Source organism: Helicoverpa armigera, chromosome 17 (assembly GCF_030705265.1).
Source record: "Helicoverpa armigera isolate CAAS_96S chromosome 17, ASM3070526v1, whole genome shotgun sequence".
Lineage (NCBI taxonomy): Eukaryota > Metazoa > Arthropoda > Insecta > Lepidoptera > Noctuidae > Helicoverpa > Helicoverpa armigera.
Window position 1 is genome coordinate 7,504,912 of NC_087136.1, and position 24,478 is coordinate 7,529,389.

Here is a 24,478-nt window from a genome sequence, read left to right on the forward strand (position 1 = left end):
CGGTAGGTACTGATGTTTTCTTTTTCTTATATTTTTAAGTTTATGTATATTTCGCCCACTTTATTTACTGTAACTGTAACAGTCTTTATATCGTCCCACTGCTGGGCACAGGACTCCTCTCACAAGGAGATGGCTTGAGCATTAATCACCACTTTATTTAGTGGCAAATTTTTCATCAATATTGGTCTTAAATACTCGTATTTCAATCAATCTCACAGGTTCGTAATTATTTTATTTAACGAACTTGAGTAATATACCAAAAGGTCAACATTTTACGGTCCAAGCCAGCCCAACTTGCTGATTCGGATCATGCATGGTAAATCTGAATTGGAATGCATATTGCATACCTAGCAAGTGCAATCTGACGCCCACGGTTCATCCGCTGGGTATTGCTGAACGGCTGAGATAGTACTATATATTCTGTATTCAATGGGTTTAGATAACAACAAGTAAGATGTTAAGATACCTCGTTTCCATATAACCTTGATTTTGCTCGTGACTTTGTCGTCCTGTAAAAATTACGCTCCGTATTAGGGCAGTTAGTTCCATGTGTGTTAGTTTAATGTGTCCACCTTAAGTGACAAATATTTTCATGCCAAAGCGTATCTCAATCAGTTGAGCAGTTTTAGCGTTAAAGCGAGACAAACAAAATCATGACCACTAACGTATGATTGAGTTAGGATTTTCGTAACTTGATACCCAAAATAAATTAAAACAAAGACAACTCTAAAATTCTGTTTATAAATACAAGTTACGTAAATCACTATACGATTGTATTTCCAACTCGTCCCTTAGCTTAGAAGGGGCAAAAAAGGGATTCATTACAACTTTGTAGACCCTAATATCATTAGAATAACTGTGAGCTTTATCCTCAATGTAATCATGTACTTTGATAAAACAAAGCAAATACATCTGATAAATATCTCGGTTTTGATTAATTTATATTAATGTATATTCGGTAACTAATTTATAACCCGCTGTGTCATGGAAAAGAGGGTTGTACTGAAGTGGAATATGTGTCACGTACATTCTTCAGTCGTAAAAACAATTGAACTAATGTTTATTAATAGCCTTTTCATATTGTCGGATTTTCCGAGCAGAAAACTGAACTTCATCGCTAAGTTTTACGGACGGCAACTGTTGACTTAATATAACTATCTCCATGGAAGAGGAAGACCAAAGAAACGATGGATGGATTGTGTGAAAGTAGATATGGTAAGAAAGAATGTTACTTGTGAGATGACGGCAGAAAGAAGAGTATAGAAGGAGAAAACATGCTGCGCCGGTCCCAAATAAAAATTGGGATAAGGGCAGGAGGATGATGATGATGATGATGATGAATTGTTGACTTCACTGTCAGTGTCGGTGATAAAATACCGAGCGGAAAATTTGGCTGTGTGAAAAGGCTATAATTCTTGTTTCGTTTTCATGTTTTTTTTGCGAAATGCCATAAAATCTACCTTAATTTTACTACTGAGCATATTGAAAACTCATTTCTAGGAAACGATAAACCTTCTTGAAAAATGAAACAGATTCCTGGAAACTATTAAAGTAATCCATTGATGAATTAATACTTAGCAAGAAATCATGTTTATCATGCAGATATCCACTTTACTAACTATATTCGTCCTAGTTCCGTTGAATTACAAGGTAAATTGCATACGTGTAGAATTGTAGTTTATCGTATAGCATTATTTGAATTCCACTCTACCGTACCTGCGTGTAAATTCTATCAACGATTTGACTAAATATAGTAAAATTAGAGACGCAATACATGGAGTTACTAAAATTTGGAAGAGAATTACTTGTATCGATTTATTTTTAATGGTTTATCATCATGCTTTTGTCACAGAGTTATGTTGTCCAAACGTTGATTAAACGAGTCAAATAAACTTTTATCTGTATGTGTTGCAAAAAATTTAAACATACATTTTACGGGTCGTTCGTCGTTTGGCCCCACAAGCGATTGGCACCGCGGTGCCAATCGACGAAGCACAATTTTTGAATGGGTCGATTGGCACCACGGATTTTGTTTTGTTTTATTCGGGGCGAATGGCCCAAGTTATCTTAAGCATAGGTCGATTGGCACCACTTAGCAAAACATTTGGTTAACTCATTTCGAATATTGTCTATTCCAATTATTTATTTGTACTGTCGCTACGAAAATTGACATCATATACCAGGAGAGCAGAAGTGTAAATGTGAGTGAATTGTGTTGAAAAGGATTAGGGGGGGAAACCAAGGGAAGGTTCATTAACAGTTGGCTAGTAAACTCGGCCAAAAATGCATGGGCCAGATTACCATGAGAAGAAAGTAACGTTGGTAAATCGACCTATTTTAATTAATTTCCTGAAATCTGGTAGTTGTGAAAATTTTCACAGCTCAAAATCATCAGGAGGCCAAAAGACTTAGATCTTTTCATAATTTTCATCAGAAATATTATAAGTAAAATTATTCTTATCCATTATTTACGTTTTGCTTCAAAATTGAGATTATTTTAACGTATCATGGGTACTAGGAGTTCAGCATTTTAGACAAAGTCATCTTCATAATCCGAGCCTTTTTCCCAACTATGTTGGAGTCGGCTTCCAGTCTAACCGGATGTAGCTGAGTACCAGTTCTTTATAAGGAGCGACTGCCCTATCTGACCCCCTCAACTCAGTTACCCGGGCAACCTAATAAATACCCTTTGGTTAGACTGGTGTCAGAGTTACTGGCTTCTGACTAGTGACTACCCGTATATTAGACAAAGTATTTTATGCGAACTTCGAAAATATTCTGAATATTCTGAATAACACCCGCTTCAAGGAAAGTGATCGTCGATTACTGACATGATACCTAAATTTGTGAATGTGATAGGTACCTTATTATTCTTTGACAACATAAAATATTTGTCGAGAATAAGTCACGTTTGGTAAATTAAATAAAAACACATATGCGTTGTAACCTAGACATTTAATAAGTGTAAGTCAAATAGGTAATTTATGTATTGTACAATTATTTACATATCTTCTCTTCTATATATATATAAAAAAACACTTTTTGGTTTCTGCGCAGCTACTTGCAAAATGTGCAGTGATGAAAAAAGTTAACTACTTTTAAGGAGTTTATCGCGATTATATTAATGTAAACGGTGGTGTAAAGGTATGAGAGCAGAGAGTAAAGCTCATGCCTCCCAGAAAAAGGAGGATCCTCCGACCGGACGAGAGTTATATCCGGTGGGCTACTGCCCGACTGTTGCTTGTTTTTTTTTTAATAAAACGTCAAAAATCATCAAATGACCCCTCCCGCTGTGGGTTAACAGCGGTGAGGGAGTGTCAGACTCTTACTGACTAAAAACCGTCGTGTTCCGTCGTAGGCCTACTATGTACCAAGGCCGCGGTAACTCTTTCGAACAATCCCGAATTCGCGTGCCTGACTTGGAATCGCGAAATACAAAAAAAAAAGGAGCGAAGCTTTCACTTCGTAAAAAAGGATATGATGGAATATTTGAACGAAACGACAAGATACTTCGACGGCATATTCCGCATTTGCCCAAACAATTTCTGAAAAGTTTTCACTGTCCATACTAATCAGTAGCAATCAGGCATTTGCTAAAGTGGTTTCATTCGTGCTCCATGTATTTCTTCCTGATGAAATAAAGGCCACATATGAAACTTTTATTCAAATGAGAAAAAAACAAGTTATAGAATGTAAACCTACTTACACAAATTTTCATGCATTTCGGTGGAAGTACAATTTTAACAATTAAAGATTTATTTCCAAAGTTATTAATTAGTTGGATGTTATTTTCACTTTAAGTTTAAAGCGAAAGGATAAATAGATAGGCTATACAGGGCGTAGCTCCCGCGGAAAGCGGACTAAGTCGCTAGCTAGTAATATATATGTATGACAAAAAGATTAAAAAGTCATTTATTCAAAGTAAGCTGAAAATCTGCACTTTTTGAAAGTCAAATTTACAAAAGACAGCACCCAAAACGCCCGCCCTTCATCACTTCCTAGGTGTTTTTGCTGAGAAGAAGTGGTGGAACAAACTCCCCAGCAACACAACTCTGTCTGTAGAGTTTTGTCTTTATGGAAGTTTGTAACTCTTTAACGCAATACATACTGAATAGATTTTGATGAAACTCAAAATTAAAAAGAAAAAAACTTAAAATCTTAATTTTTCTAGACAATGGCCGACTGTTATTTTTTTACTTTCTAGTTCCTGAACAATGTTTTTTATTCTTCGGTTGAACTCTACCGTTTCTGGTTTTCTTTTGGTGATGCGTAACTCACCCATGACATTAACTTGGCCGTAGTAGTAGTTGGCATCTTTTGTATTCCCCTCAGAAATTGGGCAATGTTAGGATGTTGGGGAATAATTTTTTTTATTCGTGCATTCCACGACTCCACCATATTGTTCGTTCTATCAAATTGTTGGTATAAATTCCACGTTGAGGAAAGAACATCATGCTCAAGCCACGTTTTAACAAAATAGTCATTAAATGCTGTGACTTGAGCACTTTTTGGACTTTCCTCCATTATATATAGCCACCCTTCATCTAAGAAGTTTGGCGGCAAGTGTGCTAATTGCGTGCACAGTTTAACATGTATCATAGACAGTTTTGATTTATTCAGCCCGAGTTGTTTTGCCTTTCGCCATAAACTACGATTAAAATGAAAATAGCATCCAACAATTTTAACATCTGGAAATAAATTTCTTATTGCTAAAATGGCACTTACCTCGAAATCCATCGAAATGTGTGTAGGCTTCCATTCTTTCACTTGGCTTTTTATCATCTGAAATAAAATTTCATATGTAGCCCTTGTTTTATCGGGAAGCAATGCATATAGTACGGGAACCACATTTACATACTCTTCATTGCTGCCAATGTCTGCATGAAGAGTGTACACTTGGCAGAAACACTTTGGACAAATTTTGAACGTGCCGTCCATAAAATATTTTGAGCTTTCTTTCAAATATTTAATCATTTCTTTTTTTGCGAAAACGAGGATTCGCTTCTTTTTATCTTTGTATTCAGCAAATAACAAATTTTGATTTGTAGGCACTTCCAGATCGCAGGCTTTGTGAAATTGGAGTTTGGTGACGCCTTGCGACTTATTTCTAACCCTGTACAATTTATTTTTAATGTTCCGAAAATTGGGCAGTGGTTTAAGCAAATTGAGTCCTTTATCTTGCAGGGTCTGTAAGGACTCTTCAAAAATTTGTGTGACCGGCACATTGATGTTTTTCTGCACTCTCTCCGAACAGATGTTCATTTCCCCCTCTATTGTTAGCTCCGCTTCATCTTTGGGGGCGTGGTTATGAACGGTTTCATGGAGGATCACATAAGGATTCACCTAAAATAAATCTTTTTTTATTTACATATCTATCTTCTATCTAAATAAAAATGAATTGTTGTTCGTTAGTCTGATTAAAACTCGAGAACGGCTGGGCCGATTGAGCTGATTTTGGTTTTAAAATTTTTGTCGTAGTCCAGGGTAGGTCTAAACGGTGAGTAAATAAGGAAAAAAAAATTGTGTCGTGTGTTTGTGACTTACTAAATATGCCTCCAATAATTAGGCGGTACGAAGTTCGCCGGGTCAACTAGTTTACAATAAGGATAAAGACAAAAAAATATCCTAGTCAAAACAAAAATTAAATAAACTAAATAGCATCAAAAAATTCATCCTCATCGCTGTCAACTGGGAGCGTACCCAAGAGGCTGGCAGCATTACTTCGTTGGACGGCGTCAACCAGCCGCCTAGATAGATCTTTAAGTAGGGTCGCAGCTGCAGCGGCGGCAGCAGCAGCACAGTACGCAGAACTAGCAAGATGGGACGGCACAAGAGTATCGACGCAGGTTGCGTCCCATACTAAAGGCCTACCTATACAAGGGAAAAACGGCATGCCGTCGGGTCTCTTACCGTCGTCGCGTGCCAAGCCGCTTGGTGCAGCTGGCACCCCGACAGCAACAAGAGCGCGATGTATACTGTCGTTGATGTTTGCGTGCCACGCAATAGGGCCCGCACTATGGCTGCACGACAGGCCGTGGTTCAGCAGCCTCACTACAGTGGCAGCGATGACGGGAGAAGCAAGGTGCTCCTATTTATTTATTTAGTTTATTTAGTGCTCGGATTTACCTTCAATTTTATAGTTGCGTTGCACTTGGCTTTGTTCTTATTCGTGCACCTCCATAGCTCCGAGCCGTCTTTATTGACTCTTTTCATTATGTAGGTGTAGCCGGCCCGACATAACATGCGCCCACCTCTTTTTGTTGTTTGAAAAGTCGGTTCAAAAAAGCAAGCAGATGTCGTAGCCTGAGACATAGTTTTGTTATAATAATACAACGTGTTTAGAGATGCGAGAAAGGCGGAAAAGAATTATTTTTACGTGACCTAAATTATGACAGTTCATTCCAAATTTAAATAAAAGAAAAAGAAAAGCATTATTACAGCCAGCACAATAACTAAAACCTTTTTTTGGTTTAAAAGAATATTATTTATTTTAAATAAATAAAATAACTAAATAAATTTAAATTTTTTACGCATTCAAACCTTTCATATTTAGCATCCCGTTAGAAATATGCTTTTAAAATCCAATCTTAATTACCGGGAATTCTGATCGAACTCGCCATGTTTGTTTACATTAGTTGTTTTTAATTTGAAGGCGCATAGACAAGATGGCGACGGTGATAGAAGTTTTGCATCGAATGATCTGATTCGTTAAAATAAAGAATCTATTTAATAATTTTATAATTAAATTCAATTCAAGATAAATATTATTACGAATGACGCAACACCAAAATAAATAATACATTTAAAAATTTAATGCTAAAAACTTTCATAAAACTTATTTTTATTTCTTAACAACAAAACAAATTGAACCTATAATTTAAAATTAATAAATAAAATTGAAATAAGTTGCTATTAAAAAAATATATATAAAATTGGTATTCGATTATTTATAATAAATATCCGATTTAGGTATCGAATGCACACCGCTGATTGAAAAAAAAAATACTCTATTCCAAACTCTACTTCTTGTGTCTGTGACTTTGATCTTGTAAATTGTTCATTTTTATTGTGTATTTTACGTGCTGATTTTTTATTTATTGAACATAAATAAGAGCACGAAATGCGTTGCAACAGATTGAAAATGTTATAAATAAGACGTTTGTGTTGTGTTTGAGAAAGTGATGCGATTATTTATTGGTAAGTTTTCACCAAATTTGAAATGCCTAACTTTTCGATAGACTTTGAAACACCGTAATTATTATCTTTTTCTGAATTAACTGACCCCATTTGACCTTCGCACATTGTTGTCAAATAAGTGAGCTCTAAAGTTATAGTTAAAATACTTCTGGTCAGGCATTACGGACTTAGAATTCATGTGTTGAAAGTTAGTACAAATTTTTGACTTCCATGTCGCGATTCAAAATATCCCGCCGAATCAACGGTAAAGTAATATGTCAAAACCTTGTCGAGCAGAGGGGTTAAAGATTCTACGTCGGTAAAATTATGGTCTCCGAGTAATGGTTAGCACAGTAAGTTTCCAGTTGACTGATTGTAATGTTGATTATTGCATTCAACAAGTCGTTTTATATTACCGACTTATTAACTGAGTTTTTTTTAATGAAAATTATGAAAAACATCTAAGTCTTTTTGCCTCCTGACAATTTCAAGCTGTGAAAAATTTCACAACTACCAGATTTCATGAAATTAAGTAATGGGTGCTTATGCTAACTTCGAAAATATTCTGAATATTATTCTATTATATTATATTTAGCTATTCCACGCGGTTTCACAGACGCCCCGAGGAATTTACTTCAGGTATTTTATGCTGCCCTAGTACATTGTGAGATAACACTGGGTACTAGAAAAGTTCAAAAGTTCAGATGCAATAATGCGTTTTTTCGGTTTTGAAGTACACCACTTGGATAAAACTTCAGTAGGTGATGATACTAAACTGAAAAATTTATAATAAAAACTGCTTATCTCCTTTGCTGCAATCACCCTTTCAAAAAAAGAACTGTTCAATATTGTGGGGCGAACCGACCCATTCCAAATGGGTAGTTCGTCGATTGGCACCGCGGGGCGAATCGACCTATTCAAAAATTTTACTTCGTCGATTGGCACCGCGGTGCCAATCGCTTGTGGGGCCAAACGACGAACGACCCCATTTTACACCGGTGAAACGATTGTTTTTGTTTCTTGACAAATATCGTCATTATATTTTACAAAAACAATAACTTTGTACGGTTTTGATATAGTCGTTTTAGGATTATATAGAATTACACAATGGTTTGAAGATTTGATGAAATTACCTGGAAAATAGGTATTTTTTCGGTTACTTTCGTATTTTGATTTTGCCACAAAGAATCAATCATATTTGCCACAAAATCATAGATTCCTCATCCAGTACTTAATATATCCACGTCGCAATGCAATTAACATTTGGTTCCCAAACTTCCATCTAGCATCGGAAATGCTCTTTGTAACTGTCAGGCGCAGTCGCTTCTGAAATCCTCTGTACGTTGCCAATTGTTATGGAAATATCAACCAATTTGGTGGTACTTTTACATGAACAGGTTTGTTTAAAAAGCACTTGAATATATATGAACAACTATAAACACGAAGCGGTTATTTATCGCATACAAAACTCAGTAATTCAACATGTAAAACTGTTGAAGGTCCTTGTGGCCCTTACTGGCCAGTTACAATAATAATCTGTCACATGTAGTGGCTTGTTTAAAATACTGTCTTTGATGTCATGATCCTATACGAAAAGTCTGTGACGTTGTGTTTGTGCTATATTCGATTTTAATATACGTTATTATGGGCACCTTGCACAACTCTGTTTCGTTTATCAATCAAAACGTAGTATAAATAATTGAATAAACAAAAGCAGCATCGTCAATAATACTCTAAACCTAGTTTAATACTAAACAAACACCAAAAGATGCCTCGATACCTTATACATTGAGCTTCGTAAACTGAAGGCTTTTAAGCTTAGTGTAGCTTTCATGAATTGCAGTGGCATGAAATAGTGTGGCACGAAAACCTTGACCCAAAACACACCTCTACTCTGTAGAAACTTTACAGATTTCAACAGTATCTAGTTTCTGCGGTTTCACATATACCAACTTCCCACATGTGGATAAAAAGTAGCTTGTAATTTTGCTAGTTTCCGCCCCCGACTTCACTTGGGGTATGATGGAGCCAATATCTCTCATCGTAAGTCATCATCATCCACTTGCAGCTTTTATCAACATTTTATTTGAAGTTGATGTCTCATCAACATAGTCATGGTAATTAATATTTTTGTGTCAACAACCAAAGCCTCAAATTCTTACGTATGTACTTTATGTCCGATTTATACATGAAACAATAAACTATTGAACTTTGTAATACTCGTATTATAGTACCTATAAATTGTTGTTTGCATGAATGAAATAGTTTTCGATACTCTCATTGCGCAACCTACTAAATAAATTTTATCAATTCAACAGTATACCTGCAGTTAATTTGGCTGTCGAGCCGATAGGCATTTCGTAGGTGTATGCCATGGAGAACAAAATTACTAGTGGAGATGTCATAACGCAACCCCCAAAAAAGTAGAAGAGAAAGTTACAAGCTCTGTTCTCATATGCCTTCTTTGGGACTCAAAACACCAATCAATCAACACCAATCTTTGATACAGATGTGTATGGGAACACAAACGCCTCTTTAGTTTAATGCACTATTTTGGTCATGTCTACCGTACGTTAAGTGACATACAGGAATGCCCCTGACCTACCTGCCTGATGGCATCTCCGCTCAGTTTTCGTTCCTCTGTGGTGTGTGCCAATTTATTCGCACTGTGTATGTGATCGCAATGCTAATTAGAGGTTTGTTACTCCATGACAATGTATATTGTATAAAGAGATAAATTGTTAATCCTATGTTATTGATTCATTAACTGATTAGGGATAAATTATTGTATCGTGCATTGATATTATATGATTTTGTGATTTGTGAAGCTATAAAACTAGGAAGCGGTGAAAGGGCGTTTTGGGGGTGCTCGCATTTTTGTTATTTTGATGTTAAAAGGTGCTAATCTAATAAGCCTACTTTAATAAACGATTTTGACTTTGACATTGATGCGTACATGGTTCAAAAATATTTTTGTATGACTCGGCTACTCTGCCAAAACTCAGCTCTCCTGAGATCACACGAATGTGTAGGTATGTGCTTGTGTACATTCACACACACAAGAATGGCTCACCTGCTCTTATCTAAAATATCTGCACATAATTGTGTAGTCATCTACATCCCCTTAACCACCTTAGAAAAACTTTTCTATTGACGATGCTTACAAGCGAAGTGAATGGCACCATGTGATAAGAAAAGCCGACTCCGTATATGTATAGAGAGACGAGGACAAAGGAAAGTCTGCCTTATGGATATTGAACTGGATACGTAACAGTCCCAGCAACTCATACTGTCCATGAATTAGATTTTATTTCAGAGGTCTCTGCACACAGCGGGCGCGGCGCGGCGGGACGGGACGGCGACGTGACACAATGTACTAGATTGTCGCGTCGCGTCGCGCCGAGCGGGACGGCTCCGTGTGATGTCGTCCGTAATATCTAGTACATTACAACTGCTCAGTGTCGCGTCGCCGTCCCGTCCCGCCGCGCCGCGCCGTACCCCACCGTTACTGTGATCTAAAACAAAGCATTGATAATGTACTGATAACAATAGAGCCTTTTATTAAACCAAAATTTCTCGAACTAAAACTATGCGAATTAGTATGTATCCAAATTAGTGGCTTTAATTTACGGACACAGATTAGTTTCGACCCAACTAATCGCCATGTTAATCTGTTGGATAAAGCTTTTCGGTCATTGGCACTATCTATACTATCTTTTTGCTCTGAAAATAGGATGACATAAAAAAAAACTTGATTTTACGCGTGATTTCTTATGGGAACTATGTTTCACACCCCGTTAAAAAGTATCCCATATCCACCACCGCTTTTCATGCAGAATTTCATCTAAAACGATTCAGCCGTTTTAGCGTGAAAACATAAAAAACAGACAAACTTACTTTCACACAATGATATGCGAAAGAAGAGAAGTAAGACTTTTTAAAGGCGCACTGTACTTAAACATTACAAAATATCAAAAGAACATTTCAATGCTCTATTAGTTACAAAATAAATCCACTAACTACGATGTTGGTTTTACATTTTCAAACTTGCTAGAACAAGTGTTAATGAGCATAAAAACTTTGGTAATTAAAACATTTGTTAATGACGGGTTGAGTATGAACTTACACTGTTAATTAGAGTTCATGACTTCATTAAAATAAAGGAAGCTTAAGCTTTATGTATTTTGTTAATAACTTTGTCATTTATTTTATGAAATAACAGAGTCTCATTATTATTTTTTGCAGGATTGTACGTCTGTCGACCGTAGAGAAATCCGGCGCAATACCAACAGGCATACAACAAACATGCTTTTATCACCGCATTCCAGCTGTTTGATAAGTTCCTTTTAAAATCTGCAAAGTGATTTCTGCCTTACCCGGGAATTGAACTCTTAACCCCTTATACACTAATGTCCGTTTTCACCAACAATATCTTAAAGTTTCCATAACTATGTAAGTGTCACTTAGAATAAATAATAAAGGTTATAAGGAACACTTAAAATTTGGTGAAAAAGAAATTCGTATTAAATGATCCATAAATGCTCTTAAAAACACCAGAATTTCGAGATTACCCCTGAATTTAGGGGATTATTGGTGAAAATGGGCATTCATATTTTAAATTGGTACCTACAATGAGTCAAAACCGTTGCATAAGTATCAATACCAATAGTATGACAATCTTATATAACCTTCCCCTTCCTCTTCCCTTCCACAATAGATAAGGTGTAACTTAGTTTACGATATTATGTACTTTCAGGAATCCCTAAACGTTCACCTTTACCGCTAACAGTCCGTAACGCTCCTTACATTACGGGAAGTAGTTTATTGAAACGCAATGCGTATCTCGTTTTGTATATAGGTAGGTGTAGGTATGTGTTTGTATGGGGAAACAATGTTCTGTATGTGTGTATAATGGAAATAAGAGGAATTCACAGAAATAAATAACCATCATCCTCCGAGCCTTTTTCCCAAACTACGTTGGGGTCGGCTTCCAGTCTAACCGGATGTAGCTGTGTATCAGTGCTTTACAAGGAGCGACTGCCCTATCTGACCCCCTCAACCCAGTTACCCGGGCAACCCAATACTCCTTGGATAGACTGATGTCAGACTTACTGGCTTCTGACTACCCGTAACGACTGCCAAGGATGTTCAATGGCAGCCGGGACCTACAGTTTAACGTGCCATCCGAAACACAGTCATTGGCGTCTAAGATATACTTAGAAAGTACATACAAACTCAGAAAAGTTGCATTGGTACTTGCCTGACCTGGAATCGAACCCGCGCCCTCATACTCGAGAGGTTGGTTCTTTGCCCACTAGGCCACCATGACTTTTTACAGAAATAAATAACCATGTGAAAATTAAAATTCAATACGTCCGCTACAATCTTCTGTATTTTTTCATGATGATGTCGTCCTAGCCACGGCGGTCATTCTCTTATAAGAAGACCACCTAACTGCGCAGGACATACCTAAGTACACAAGTGTTTGTACAGACACACTTCACACAGTCCATAAAACATTCCTTGAATAACATGATTATTTTATTTATTTGGCTCACCAACAATCGTTTACACGATACAAATATTAAATACAAAAATCATAACACAATACTTGTGTAACTCTTAAAGGTTGATAGTGCATAATAATATAATATACGTAGGTATATTAGAAATAGCAATTCATGTTCAACAAACAAAATACTACAGGCATCAAATGCTGGCAAGGTTGACTTCAGAGTGGCAATGTTTGTTTACGAGAAGTGTATTTGGCGTGGGATGTAGATATCTCCCTTTAGCAAAATAGAAAACACATATCATGGTGCATGGTACATAATACACCATGATATTTAAAGATTTCGACCCTCGTTTATGTCCGCATTTCGAGATAACTACTTCCCACACCTGAATAAAAGATAAGCTAAGGTTACTCCGTCTCCAGGGAACCGCCTATATCCACTCCATCTTAATCGGTTCTGGTTTAATATAACACACAAAGTCGCTTACTTTTGTTATATAGCATTTTTTTAATGCCTTTTCCTATGACGTTTAAATGTTTTTGATATAGCAATAAACATAAATTATATCATACCGATTGACATCCGCAACTTTTAATATTAATGTTTGTACTTTTTGCCCTTAATAATTTTCATTTCTTTCTTTCTTCTTTCACATAGCCTCGCAAGTTTATTTGATAAGTTCTTGCGAGTCACATGTGCAGCCACAGAAATGCAAGCGATTGCCGCTTTGACTGTTAACTCCAAAACTTCGGGCACACAAAGTTTCTTGGCGAACTTCAAGTGACTCGCAGCAATTCATATGCAACATAGCTTAAGATATTAAGTACGGGCTACGTTGAAATGTTAGCTCACGTTAATGTTTGGTAAGATTGGTTGTCAGACTTACTGGCTTCTGACTACCCGTAACTACTGCCAAAGATGTTCAATGACAACCGGGACCTACAGATTAACATGCCCTCCGAAACACATTCAGTGATGTCCAAGATATACATACTAAGAAATTACTACAAATTGGTACTTGCCTGACCTGGAATCGAACTAGTTGCGAGTTCAATAATAATTGTTAATAAATAAAAATTGTTCATCCGTAGATTTATTTTGTGGTTCGCACAATAAAATAACAAAGAGATGAAAAAGTCCTTTAAATGATCCTTAACCTTCGTTAAACACCACGCAGTTTTATCTTTTAACACCTACATGATTAAATAAAATTGTTTTGATAACCCTCTACATAACCTACGCATTTTCGCAAATTGAAAAACATTTTTTTCTTGGAAATATAAATTATCGCTTAAGCCGTCAATGTTAAGTTTCAATAAATAATCTCTACCTACAACGACATTGTATTAAAAAACTAAATAATAAGAAAATAGCCGTGTTATTGGCATGAAAATGTTTGTGATTTTTTTCTATTTAATTTGCAATTTTCGGAAAAATAATTTCTTATTTTGTTTCATAATGTAGTTTGTGGTTATATGAAAGCAAAGCAAGTCATTTGTGACGGCAAATGAGCCATAGATGGCTGGTTATGACATTAGAACTCAAATCGTTTAACGTTCGTACTTTTCGTATTTTGATACGCAAAAGAAAACTAGACGTGTTATTTCGGGCAAATAAATTTCGAGCTTTATATACCTGCTTGTCGTTTTAATATATCTATCACTCACAATTGTGCAATGACCATTACATATTTTTTTGTATTGAAATTACGTCATGGTGGCCTAGTGGGCAAGACCTATCAATTATGATTATGCGGGTTCGATTCCAGGTCAAACAAGATTCTTTATAGGTGAAGGAAAACATCTCGAGGAAATCTAGACTATATGCAGATTGAAATCATCAACCGGCAATTAGCAAGCGGGTTGATTAACGCTAAATCCTTCTCAGTGGAATGACAAAATGGCTGATGATGAAGACCAAACGTTCAAAATTGTTTTTATCAGCGGAAAATATCTTGTAAAAACATTTTACGGTAGAACAGATACTTAAAAATGTTAGCCTTTCTATAAAACCACGAGGCAACCGCTCTTTGAAATTAAGGACGGATGTACAACCCCGGAAGGCTGGAAACTAGTTTACTCGTTACTCAACGTCTTTTAGCGTTCAATACTGTGTGTAAACTCAACCTTAGTTTACTTTATAAACTGTGTACTTCTCAATCGAGTTTTAACGTGAGATAGACTTGCTTAAGCGTAGATAACGGGCATAAAATTAAGTTAAGGATACCTGCTTTTGAATTATCTTTAATATCCATTATGTTAGACAACGAAAGTATCAGCAAAGAGGCTGGGAGGAAATATAAAATACGTATACGTGAATGTATTAACAAGCACAGGCAAGCAATTTTGTTTACTTCTACATTTCGCTCGCGTCACCCACGTCCCGAAGGAGCTACTGTGATATTATTGCCATAGGTATACCATGCCAATCTTAATTGATTCAGCCATTTCGGCATAAAAACGTAATAAACACACAAATTCAGTCAATTTCATTAATAATTTAAGTAAGGAAGTAGGGGTTGGTACCACGTGTTAATAACACAGTCCGTGTATATTATCAATTAATCATACACACGCCCATATATAATTAGGTAATCCTCCTTCTATTTGAGATCGTCAAAGCAAGTCTGTACCATTCACACGTCGTTATTAACCCTGATTGCAGGTATAACAAACTTTGATCCGACCACTAAGACCCAATTACCAACCTTCACGCGCCCAATCAAAAGGTATTTTACGACATTATCAGAACACTGAAAGCTCCTTAAATCCAATGATATATTGACTTTTAGGGTACAAACGTACCCATGGATCGGCCAGGGATGGGGTACCTTTATGAAATAAATATCAGAACTAATCTTAGAAGTGAGATAGCTTTGTAGTTTCTTTAGAAATATTGGTCATCGTTAAGTAAGCTGATATGCAGTTTAAGGAATTTTAGATGTTTATATCATACTAGCCGTTTTCGTGCGGTTTTGAGAACTACTGCCCGTACCGGAATATACCTAATACAGACAATTTTTTTTGGAAAGAGTGTATTCCAAAAATTTTTGAAATCGGTTACGTAGTTTATAACCCTTTTCTCTTTATTATATTAATATAAAAGTAGGTAAAGATTGTAATTTGAATAAAATTATATCTGCTTAATTTTAGCACTAGCAACTTATGAACTTCACAGTGATACATTCCCCATATTATTCCGCTGCTAATTGCTGCATCCTCTAAAACTTATTACCAAAAGTGCACCACCCCTATAAAAAGTGCTTTTCCACTGTCAAGTCGAACATAAACAGTTGTTCTAACGAAGATACATTGCCGATCGAAGAATCAAGACAATTGATTAATTTATTTCTTTTCAGTGCTCCTCTATCGTAAATAAATATTTGTTGTGTTTGAATGAAAAAGAAAGAATGGACAAAGTTTTTTAGTTTAGTAGGTTCTGTTTTTTTTTAATACAACTTTATTTTAAACTAGTTTCTGAGCGCGGTTTCAAAAACTATCCTTTTTTTCGAGTGTAAGCTATCTCCCTTCTGATTTTCAGCTTAAACGGTTCAGCCATTCAAGAGTTATAAAATGTGTAACTAAGACAACTTTCTCTTATATTTATTCCTATAGTTATGACATACATAATTACACTATGTATTTATATTTTCTATGGGTCGTAGTTGCTTGAAATAAACTATACAAAAAATATATTGAAACGGCTTTTAAAAAGTTTATTTCGGCCTAACAAGCGTTACCAATAAAAGCTTTGAAACTGACTACAAATATTGCCAAAACAATAAAAAAAGTTAAGCACTCCAACCTAGTTACCCAGTCCCTGAAAGCCCCTTTAAATTCAAGAGGCTTTATTTAATTAAACTAACACAAATCCTACGTTGATTGTTACGAAAATAGATACTAAAATAGTAGATAAACAACTCTAAAACACGTCTGTATGTCTGGTTAATATAACATTCAAAAAATACTAAAGAGATTTTTATCTGATTTCCAAACAATAGTGATCCGATGAACAAAAAAAAACATAGAAACCAATGTCTATAAATACCGACATAAACCTGGATCTGCGATCATATTTCATACTGAATTTTGAAATTCATATATTGCTTAATCAGCGTTTAATATTTCTTCAAGGTGATAAAGTCTAGAAAACCGTTTGAGCTTATATTTCAGAAACCTTTAAACGCAAAACCTGAAAAGGGTGCTAAGCTGTGCTAATAGTTTATTAACACTCTTATTAACACTATAAAGCGAATAAATCTTTTAAGCTTAAATTCCAAAATTACTTTATAAAGGTCACTATTTCAATTTATTAAGCGAAAATAAATATCCACATTTTAATTGAACTACACTAAACAACCATTTACGTCTCACAAACAAACTACTAAGATCAGCAGTTCCACTATCCTATTTTTTTAAATGCAATTGACATTGATATAGTTCACAGATTACGTATACATACATACATACATATGTATATAGTTCACAGTTTTGTCATAAGGGTGACTCAAGGGAAAGGTCCGGACTCCAACAAAGCAGAGTGGAACGGGGAAGTTTGAAAAAAAAAACAAAAGAATTTCTCCTCTAAGTATACCTGCTAAGTGAGCGGAGATAAGATGTTTCTTTGAATAATAAAATTGTATTTGTTGTTTAAAATTTAAAGCTTCGTTTTCATCGAGTCAAGCTAACATTTAACCTGATATCTCTGAAATACATAAATGTGTGCCTTCCAAACCACTGGTAAACTCATCATGACAAAGGTCACCCATCCACAAGCCACACTCGCCACGCATTGCTTAGCCCAGTGATAAATCGACCCGAAAGACTGGTACTTAACGACAAGCACTATAATAAAGAATACTACAAAAATAGTAGATAAGTACCCGACAAATTAACAACCATAAATAGTGGAAACGAGACCTAACAGCTAAACGTCAGAATGTAAGATCACAGTAATAACAATTTACTTAAGTGTTTTGTTATGTTGGTCTTGCAAGTGACATTTGTAAGTAAAGTGAGACAAGAAACAACACTTAAGACGAGGTCTCTCTGTTGAAGTAATTAGGGTTCTGTTGCACAGTGAGCGAGGCGATAAGTAGGACAACTACTTCTATATGGCAAAGTCTTTACTTTTTAAATACATTTTTAATGTATACACGGCAAGCTATGTTTATGGAGCACGTTAATTTTAATGGATGCTGTCTTGTTTTTGAATTATTCCTTAATTCTGGTGGTCTAGGCAAAATCACAAAAAAAAACTTCTAATTGAAGGAGCAACATACTGTGTCGCGGTCTGTCAAATCATCTGATCATTGACGGGAAGATACACAGTAACTATTAAATAATATTTTCTGAAAGTTACACAAATAGTTTAGACTCAGAGACAAATCAGAGGGTACTTTTTAATTTTTCACAGAAGCAGTTTCACAGGGGTTGAATTTTGGATAAATCTACTATGTCAAAGAATTTCAGAGTCTGCTCTTATTTAGGTACAAACTATAGTGCTTTCTAATGGCTGTCAATTAAAATGCATCCCCTCATATCGTAACATGATTTACCTATGACATGCCTCAATCCTAAACAGATCACGTTACTCCATGGCATATCAAACTTGACGTACGCCAAACTTCTGATGAATAAAACAGACAAGTTCATAGCAACACGACAAGAACACGCCACGCCACGCCAACGTCACGCCGCTCTACACTGGCTGGTAATAAGCTAAACTTGAGATGCGTTACCAGATACGTTATTACCATATTGAACTAATTAATAGTTGCACAAATTAGAATATTATGCAAGATTATATGGCTAATTATATATGTAGGATATACATGTATGTATATGATAGATAAAGTATTGACTATTTGGAAATATACATTTGAGTTCGCTCAAATGATCAAAAATTGTGTAAGCTGTGTACTGTACTACGGATGAAGCTTAAATAAAATAATATGAAAAATAAAATATCTCTTAAAAGCTCTTCCGAGTTCTATTCTTAGATATAAAATATTATGTGAAGTTGCTTTTAACGATAAAACTAACTATTGCAAATTAATATTTTGTTCTTGTACACATTTTACTTCATTAATATGAGTTCTCTCTAAGTTATAATTTAGATATAAAACTGTAGGAAATAGAAGCTTTTCTTTAACTTAATTGTAGGTCCCTATGTGTAAAACAGATTTTTTATACAGATTTGAAAACAATACGTACTCCGTACAACAACACGGATAGGTATTGTGATATGATTTAAAAATAAATTCAAATATGCTCTAATTTTTAATATTATATCTCCAAACGAGATTTCAGAATGAAATCTCCAGAGCACCTACTTCAGAACGTAATAGTCCGCGAGATGGAAGCACAAAATTAAACGATGTTTGAATGGTAATATCCTTATTATGGTAACAAATAATGCGTGAGCTTACTGAAGTGAGATAAGGTTGGCTAATACCTAATATGTATTTATCATAGCAGTTTTCTGATGGATAAAGAAATTGGTTTGAAAAACAAATGATAATTAGATCCCTATTTTCAAATCTCATTAAAAAAACTGATCGATTCATCCATTTAAGAGCTATAGTGTCACAGACAGACAAACATAGCGGAGAAAATATCATTTTTCGCCAAAGCTATGAAAGGCTATATATAGTTTGATGCTGTAAAGGAATAAAACATGACATGCAAGCTTTCAGGACATAACGTCATAAAATAAAATCAGCAGAAAAAAATGTTTTGCTAAGACCTGTACAAATTGAATTACAGTTGACACGTGTGCTGAAATAAATGCACTGGAAATAGTGCTCGGGATTTAGTGAAAATGCTCGTGTCGTGATATTTTTATTTTGCCCTGAAAGGAACTTTCTGCTCTAGTAGGAACATCTGGCTTAACTAATTGGTGTGTTTGCTAATGGTTATTGCTGTTATAATTGTTATTATCACGCTTGGCTTCTGTAGGTATTTATGTGATAAAATCTTGGAAGTAATTTTCATCCTGCTTCACAGAGCTTTTGTACGGGCGGTTTTGTCAATTTACAAAAATGTATGGTGTCTCTTCATGTGTCATCACATGAACCGTTGGTTGCTAAATATATACTACAGCGCCCTTATACTCCGTGCGATAAATCCGTTAGTGTAAAAGCGCTGTTAGTAATTGCTGCTGAAATATGTAGTTCTTAACCTAATTTATAGTGTCGATGCTTTCTGCCGATTTCGATTAAATAAACTTTGTACCATAATACACAGATGTACCAATCCAATTCTTTCTAATCTCCCCTCTCCCACATGACCAACAGTCACTCTCATTCAAAAGGACTTCTTCACACGAGTCAGCACCAACAACAAAATAGCACGAGGCAGGATGAAAGATTAGCCAAAGATATTACGTTTGTAGGCTGCCTAGAATCTCCAGTAGTGTTCCTATTAATACGGATTACTCTAGGCAAAGCCTAGTGGAGTGCAAGCTTAGAACGTGTAGGTAGTACGGAATTTCCCCTTTTAGAAGAAAAAGGGGTCAAGTGTGTCAGAATGTCATTTTTGATAGACGTTTTATCGCTTAGTTAATGTTAATGATTATGGATGGTTGACCTTTTAAGAACGGTAATGAGTTGAAGTCTCATCTTTTAGTGCAAAGGAGTAAGTTTCGTATGTGGGAGGTTTTCTCGGAAACAATGAACTGATTTAGAAATTCTCTTTTGCTTTTAGTTGGAATACTGTTCCTGACATTTATTATTCGAGTAGACAAGAAAAAGTCATGAAGTAGTTAAAATAAGAGCAGGTGGTGAAAATTAAAGTAAAACTGCCAGCTTGTATAATCAAATATTATAAATATACATATATATTTGTATATAATGTATTTATGTTAGTTTCTAAGGTATGTATCTATAGGCCATTGTTGCCTGAATGTAAAAGATTACATAAATAAATAAATACAAAAATGCTCAACCAATATATGCAGTTTGCCGCGAAACCGCATGAAATAGCTTACTTAACAAATGTTACAATACTACATTTTATGGCACCTTAGACCACAATCCTCTCTAATACTTCCATTGACAAGTCGGAATATAATTGGTTTATCTACATGTAACAGTTAGACCGCCATAGTAAATTACGGTAGATTTATTTAACTGCGCTATCAAAGTTACTGCTTCAGGGATTTGATTGTGGTAGTTGAAAATCTAATTACTTTGATGTGGCTTCAAAACTTTTCCCTGGATTTCTGGATTTATCTGTCTGGAATTTTCATCTATAGTAATATTATCGAGCTGAAAAGTTGGTTCACTTAAACATGCTAATCTGAAGAACTAAGGGTGTTTTTTTCATTGATAATGAAATACTCCATCCTGCATCTGGATAAATGGGCCATCTAGCCATTTATCCAGATGCGGGAAGGAGTATTTTTGAGACATACAGTGAAAGCTTTTTTATGTTACAATTAGGGTCAAGTGTAGATGGAAAGATTTTCAAAATTCAACACTGAGAATCATAATAACATTTTCTATCAATAAATTAAGAAAGTCAAGAGCAAAGACAATATCTGGAAAATTATTGGCACAGCTTGACATTTACCTATAACCAGACATTTCAAATTCAGGCTGATAAAACGTTCAAAAGTAAATAAAAGGTTTCCCAATAAAAACAGAAAGCAAAATTGTAAAGGTCAATTTATAAAAACAGACTGTTTCCCATCAAAGTACATAAGTATTTGAGAATCTCTAGTTCCATTTAATTTGGTTTGAAATTACTTATATATTTTACAATGAAGTTCTTACATCCACTTTGTAGTCCAGACAGCTCTATAACTCGATTACAATACAAAACAAAATACTCCTTGATTTCTATTAAGTACAAAACTAGGTTAAGAGTTTTATTTTTGTGTCAAAAAGTCGGCGTTATTACTTTCTTTATATAAAAAAAGTTCATTTACATGAAAATACTTTATGAATGAAAAAAGCCCAAAGATCCGTTTTTTCTTTTCAGGTTAACAAACCAACACGAGTCATTCAAAAAAAGTTCGTCTTCAGTGGCTCATGGCACATATACCTATAAAGTGCCTACTTCAAATTCCAAGAAGAAATAAGAAAAGTTGGGACCTACGTCGATAAACTCAGAAATAAAGCAGTATTGGCAATGTGTTATTCGAATTAATATCATAAAACTCAGTATCGTTAAAACCATTTAAAAAGCCATTACAATCAAGTTGTAATAAGAAGTTTGCCGATAAATTATTTGCCCGTTGTAGTGTGATATATAGTAGTATATAATATGACATTAGGAATTACTAATAAGCAAGTATTATTAAAAGTAACGTTGCACTAAAAACACGGGTACATACATCATTTATCGCCTCTGGAACCTACACTTTACCGTTTTCACTTCCTTGGGAACTCATAAAAACCAAAATCTCTACATCGCAAACTTAAATAAAATTACACATGTACATATTTATTTTATTAGTCAGGATTAGCCGATCGAGAAAACACCTACATACGTACTTATGAGGAAGACGGTAATTGCCAGATTGACCTGAATGTAAAAACAAACAAATATTCGATTTCTATTGAAACAAAGCTGTGGCCCAAATACTCGATAACGGTTTTAATTGGCCACAATCCCTAATCCTTTTAATCTCGAACATGATACTGCATTTATTTAAACGATTTTAGATTGTAATCAGAGAACTCATACCACGTTTGAGCCATACATACAACCATACATTTAATAAAGATAGAAAGTTTGTTTGGTCGTCTTAGAAAATGGACCATTTCTCAGAAGCCGGACGAAGTTCACAGTTTTTTTCAAGGGGTTAATTATCATAATGAACCTTCGGGCGTTTTTTAATTTTAACGCCCCAAAAGAACTCATTATTCAAAATGATGTTGGGAGCCTGAGATAATTTTTAATCTTCTGACCTTCACCTTGGGGCTTCCTTGACGAAAATATATCCTTTAAAAGAAAATTTCCTGTAGTTTCGAAGCATTTTACGAGGGCAACATGGTGGCATTTTTATGAAGGTTTATAGCCGAGAGAATTGACTCTTTGTTACAAAGTATAAAGACTTTCAAGAAGCTATTGGATCAAAAGCCGCAGTAAACTATATAATTAACATTTTTGATCGCCCACTGGACAAAAATAGCAAAAATTCTAGGCATTCAAAGTTCTGTGTTTTATTACATCAATTTAACTAAAACAGTGTCTACTTAAATTGCTATCCGACTTGGCAAAGATATGTAAATGAGAACAGAACAAACGAAGGTTAACTTGAAGATTCTGAGGCGACAAATCACAGAATTCATTTTAAAGTAAAAAGAATTCTACCTCACTTTTGAAGCAAAACGTGAGAGACGCTGAACGTCGCTTGTTTGACTCGCGAATAAATTGAACTGGGTCTGTGTGTTTGTGCATATGTAATGATCTTTGTAACTGTACTTATAGCACTTACAGATAAAATAAAAACTTAAAAACAGAAGCATTTTCTCCTTATGCCCAATATGGCTAAGCGTTTAACAAAGAGGGAATAGACCGTTGGGTAAAATAGTACATAGTATACAATAAGACAATGCACAGGACAAAAAAGGACACGTTGCTGTTTTCATTGGTCCATACACGAAAAGTATTCCTTATACACACTCTCATGTTACCAAGTTACTGGACCTACCTAACGTTATCTGTGAATAATTCCTAAAGATTTTGCTGCCATGGGGCAAATGCCCACAGTGCCTAGTGGAAAATAAGACTGACCTGGAGACACATAGGAGGATGAAATGATCAAAGAGATAATACACTTACCTCCAACGGTATAACAATGAACAGCACGATCATATCAGCAACAACTAGATGTGTCATCAACAGATTGACGCGCGACTTTCGTCGGCGCGAGCGCACCAATGACACGAACACGCCAACATTGCCGACAGCCCCGGCAGCCAATAGCGCGCTGTATACCCCCACCACGAACCCCTGCTCAGGCGCAGGTATAGTCGTATCAACGACCTCGGTGACGTTGATCATTGATGTACCTTCCATGTTGAAATAATCCCAGAATTTTTGGTTGCAGTCAGCCTCTACATCTTCTGGTGTTTCTTGGTACATTGTTGGTAGTTATGTCATGGTTTGCCTGATTTTAGGGTCACATTTTTGTTGGTTTAACATTTGTTTGAAGAAAAGTTTTGCTAAGATTTTTTTTCAATGTTCACTTTTACACTAAGAACACTTAATTACTCAGAAGTTATTTTACAATTTTTAAGATATATGCCAAATTATGCTCCTTATTTTCGGACCTAAAACTTTATTCAAATATTAAAAAGTTTTTCGATTAATACAGAAACTTTATCCAACTGATCTTAATTTTAAACACCACACTAATACTTTTCAAAACTTTTACAATATTAATTAACACTAATATTTTTTTAACCACAAGACACCACAACACTAATAAGGATATTACTGAACCAGAAATTATTTTATTACAATATACGAAACTACGAACGAAACTACTACGCCGCGTAGTAAGTCTACGAATTTCCGTAGCGCTACGAAGCGTGTGCCCGCCGTAGCGTCGTAGCACGATATGACGTAGGCACCGGGCATTGCAGACTTTATGAATGGTATTTTTATTCAGTGATTGATAAAAACGAAACTACATCTAAAGTACATTATGATCCAACAGACAAATATGTGTATAGTTTTGTTGGACTTTATGTACCTTATAAAGCTTAAAATGTACCTTTGCAATAAATAAATAAAAAATTAAATACTAACTATGGGAATAAGTTAATATAT

At 35.3% G+C, this 24,478-nt stretch overlaps 1 protein-coding gene across 1 annotated transcript in view; it reads right to left on the bottom strand.

Annotated features, from left to right (window-relative positions):
• The window catches only part of LOC110384307 (adipokinetic hormone/corazonin-related peptide receptor variant I), a 111,835-nt gene extending 87,990 nt beyond the window's left edge, over window positions 1–23,845 (bottom strand). Inside the window, exon 1 of the mRNA XM_021345535.3 lies at window positions 23,486–23,845. Within this exon, the coding sequence (XP_021201210.3) occupies window positions 23,486–23,788 (303 nt within the window). The 5' untranslated portion in view covers window positions 23,789–23,845. The remainder of the gene's footprint in view (window positions 1–23,485) is intronic.
• Window positions 23,846–24,478: the final 633 nt, after the last annotated feature.